This window comes from Suricata suricatta, chromosome 10 (genome assembly GCF_006229205.1).
Source record: "Suricata suricatta isolate VVHF042 chromosome 10, meerkat_22Aug2017_6uvM2_HiC, whole genome shotgun sequence".
NCBI lineage: Eukaryota > Metazoa > Chordata > Mammalia > Carnivora > Herpestidae > Suricata > Suricata suricatta.
The window spans coordinates 53,840,062-53,844,551 of NC_043709.1; the positions used below are offsets into that span (position 1 = coordinate 53,840,062).

Here is a 4,490-nt window from a genome sequence, read left to right on the forward strand (position 1 = left end):
GTCTAAATGTGTCGGGAGCTGCCAGAAGTACAGTACAAAGATCAACCGCCTGCAGGCAGGGCAGTGTCTAAAAACCTAGCAGGTGCAGTGCTAAAAACTTTAGTTTGGTTCCTCCTTTACCCTAGCCTTAATCTCTTGACCCTGTTTCCTAGCAACCGACCTAGGTCAGTTGCCTTGTTTCCCCGCCTTGAACCCTTTATAAGGTGTGGGTATTTTCTCAGTAAACTGGGGCTTGATCAGAAACTTTGTCTTGCCTCCATTCTCTGTGCCCCCTGCCCCCCTATTCTTACTCCCTCCCTCAGGGACCTGCATCGACTGACCAGTGGGCGGGTCATAAATGCACCAATTAACAAGGATATTATTAGGGTAAAACAAAAACAAGACCCACCTATATGTTGCCTCTAAGAAACCCATTTGAAATATGAAGACACATATAGATTAAATGGATGGAAAAGAATACACTATGATAACACTAATCAAAAGAAAGTAGGAGTAGCTTTATAAATTTCGGATAGCACACACGTCATTTACAGTAAGTAAAGTTATCAGGGATAAAGAGGGGCATTACTTAATGATAAAAGTATCAGTTTTCCACAACAATCCTTAATGGGCATGTTCCTAACAACAAAGTATCAAAATATGTGAGGTGAAAACTACAAAGGGATATTGATGAATCCACTATTACAGCTGTTGACCTTCAATCCTCCATCAAAAATGGACAGATCCAGCAAGAAGAAAATCAGTAAGGACACAGTTGAACTCAATAACACTATCAAATAGCTGAATATAATTGACATCTATAGGTTACTTCATCCAACAACAGTAGAATACACTTTCTTATCAAATTTACCTGAAATAATTCAACATAGACTACATTCTGGGCTATAACACAGACCTTAATAAATTTAAAATAATACAAAGTATGCAATGTCTGTTCTTAGATCACAATAGTATTATGCTAGAGATCAATTAATGGAAAGGGAATTTGAAAATCCCTAAGTGTTTGGTAAACATCATACTTCTAAGTAACACAGGGTTCAAAGAAGAATGTTATGATAAATTTAAAAATACTCTATTTTTAAAAAAATGGATTGTAGCAAAGGTAGCGCTCTGAGTGGCGGGGGTGGGGGGGAGAGATGCTGATAAGGGGAAGACTATGCATGTATGCGCAGGGCGAGTATGAAATCTCTGCACTTGCGACTCCATTTTGCTTGAACTTGAAACTGCTTAAAAAAAAAAGTCTACTAAAAAACGTTAAAGGAGGGAATAGAGGCTGAAAAGCGGTTTCAGGGGACCTTCTCCGGTGCAGGTGATGCTCTCTTCTTACACTGAGTGTGCTCCTTGTGTATGCTCACGGAAAACTAACAAACGGTAGACATTCATTTTAGCCCTGAAAAACGACTTGTATTTTGGGTGTGTTTGACTTCCAATAACATTCATCAATTATGTGCATGCTGAAAAAAGCAGTACTCTAATATTTGAGCTGATGTTGGAAACTGTTTTGATTAGCATAGTATAGTATAGCATTTAATGGTCTTTAAGAAAAAGCCATGGTAGATTCCATTTCATAATTTAGCATGGACATTTATTTGTCATTTTAATTTGAATGTAATATGCAATACAGGTTATATATATTTGTTATATAAATATATATTCATATACTTTCTAAGAAACAGCATAAGCCTGCAATAAAAATTAGTGAGCATTAATAATAATTAAAATATGACAAGAAGAGTACAAAGGAATACACATAATGCTAAATTGCATAATTCAGACAAAAAGATGTTTTCGTTTTGTGTGCTCCTCCCCCTACCCATGCCCAAGGCTTAATAGAAAAGAGCACTTATGACAAATGTAAATATTGGGAAAAAAGTAGCACCTTTGGTCAATAAGATGATTGTCAACATTTATTTCTAGGAAGCCTAATAGTACATTTATGATTTTGTAACTAAAACAATTAATATATATCATGTAAGTTGAGTGACTGCATATATCAGAATTTACACAGAATGTTTACTAATAAAATAAAAATGAAATCTTCAAAGCAGAATAATCAATTTTAAGATTACAAAAATGCCACAGGTATTTGTTTTCTGTAACTTAACTTTGAATATTAGCCAGAGAATACCTCTAATATCTATTCAGCCTGCATCGTAGGATGCTATAGTATTAATCTAATAATCTATATCCATTCATTTAAGGGATTATTCTGTCCATGGCACTTAGCTAGGCATTTACGCTGTTATTACAACAAAGCTAACATCCTTATCTACAAGAAGCTCACATTCTAGTAAAAAAGAGATGAATTTGAAAATATATTCAAAACTTCAGTTAAAATATCTACTCCCATAAAGGAATTTAACATTTGGTTTCAAATTAGTTATGCAAAGAAACAGGAAAATACAATTAACAGAGACAGTATAAATGAAAGTGGCACATGATTCAATAGTCAAACAAGTTGCCTTAAATGTGAAGAGGCAGGAACAAAAATGAAGTAGGAACATATAGAGTGCAATATATTTTTAAAATAACAACATAATGTATTCCTGATTGAAATACATCTACATTTACCTAACAAAATACATATTTGTATGAAGAAAATGCTAGTTCTTTCATATTGCTAATTTTCTCCACATCTTACTTGCCGAGTCCAGAACTACTGGATGTACAAAAATTCTAGATACAAATACATATACTTTAATTACGTTCATCCGTAAGAAGGCAAAAAGAGTGCATTCTATCTTACATTTTAAAACTTTGACCAACGTTTGAATTATTTTATACCCTACTGATTTTTTTGGAAAATGAACTTATGTGCAACCATGATTTAGGCCACATGAAAGCAACTGACTGGACCATCTTACACGTCACGCAAAACCACCGGGTCTTCATTTCCCTTTAATTGTAATCATAGTCTATAGGCCCTGTGACAGTAGGATAATTTGTTCAGCGGTCTTCAGGGCAAACAAATCAACTACATTTTAGTTTTTCCACTTAAAAATCATAAAAATACAGCCCAAGATACAATTTATATAAAAAAAAGTTATTCTGCAGATTAGCTCCTAACTCCAGCCCCTAAAGAATTCTTGCAAGTTAGCTAGGTGTGGCTAATGCTAAGGGACATCTTACATCTGTCTTCTTAACAACATGTCATTATGCATGCCTTTTTGCTCATAATCTTATTTTTAATATCTGCTCAAACATACCAATGAGATAAGAAAGGTTTATTGAAGGAATATAAATAGTATTTTTAAATTTTCCTTTACAATTGTTTTAAGTTTATTTATTTATTTTGAGAGAGAGAGAGAGAGAGAGAGAGCATGAGCAGTGAAGGGGCAGAGAGAGAGGGAGAGAATCCTAAGCAGGCTCTGTGCTATGAGCATGGAGTCTGCCGGCGAGTGCGGAGATCCACCCCAGGAACCATGAGACCATGACCTGAGCCAAAATCAAGAGTCAGATGATTAATAAACAGAGTCAGCCAGGTGCCCCAATAAAATACTTTTTAAATTCCTCAGACATGGGGAATTAATCATCCTAAGAAATATCAATCAACACAGTAGTTTAAAATATTTGGAGGGAAGGGCTTTTAAATAAAGAGCTTCAACTCAAATGTAAATTTTAGTAAATATGTGGAAATAGCCTACTCTCCCATCTTCAACATAGGAATTTCTATATCTGACTCATATCTAAGAAATTTGCCATCTCATTTTCATCACTACAAAGAAGGGGCCTTATGTATTGATGTGGTCACTGCAGCTACTGTGGCTTTCACATCCCAATGACAAGGCACTTAGTACCTATGGATGTCTCTTTGGTTGAATAACAAGTCACTGACTGCAAACGCATAAAGGGTGTTTAAACACGTAAAGATTCTACTGTGACACATCAGTTTATCAAAAATTTTATTAAAGTATGTTCTTAGGGTAAATATCCTTGGTGAATTAAGCAAACAAATACAGAGTACAAATCATTTATACACTTCTACAGAGCAAATTCCTGATAACAACCACTCTCTTCTGTACAAGGGATCTTTTATTTAGAGATGCTTGTTTTTCTGCAATAGAATCAAAGGGAAAATCAGAAAATAGTGTCTATCTAGATAAATGGGGAAAGAGGAAGATGGTATCTCTGAGGTAAAAGAAACTATAGTTTTACTGTTGCCAGACATCTGTTGTAGATTTTGGTTTTAAATATATGAAATGACTATTTGATAAAGCAAGAATTTTATAAATAGATTTTATCCTAATAATTTTATCAACCCATCCTCAGATACTTGGATCAAAAAATAGTTAAGTGTTCTCTTCAAAGTTATACAATGGCAATAATTTCTTGCATAGAACTTAATAATTTAACAAAATTGTGTTTTCTGGCTTTAAGTTTTAGGAAATAAGTGAATGATGCTTCAAAATAAAATATGAACATTAACAAAAAAAGAAATGGACTACTGAAACATGGATTCTATAAACACATTATTGATGCATATTTTTAAT

General features: G+C 34.1%; 1 protein-coding gene across 1 annotated transcript in view; it reads right to left on the minus strand.

Moving 5' to 3' along the window:
- Positions 1-3,885: 3,885 nt before the first annotated feature.
- The window catches only part of SLC16A7 (solute carrier family 16 member 7), a 90,027-nt gene continuing 89,422 nt past the window's right edge, over positions 3,886-4,490 (minus strand). The window contains exon 7 of the mRNA XM_029955276.1: positions 3,886-4,054. Within this exon, the coding sequence (XP_029811136.1) occupies position 4,054 (1 nt within the window). The 3' untranslated portion in view covers positions 3,886-4,053. The remainder of the gene's footprint in view (positions 4,055-4,490) is intronic.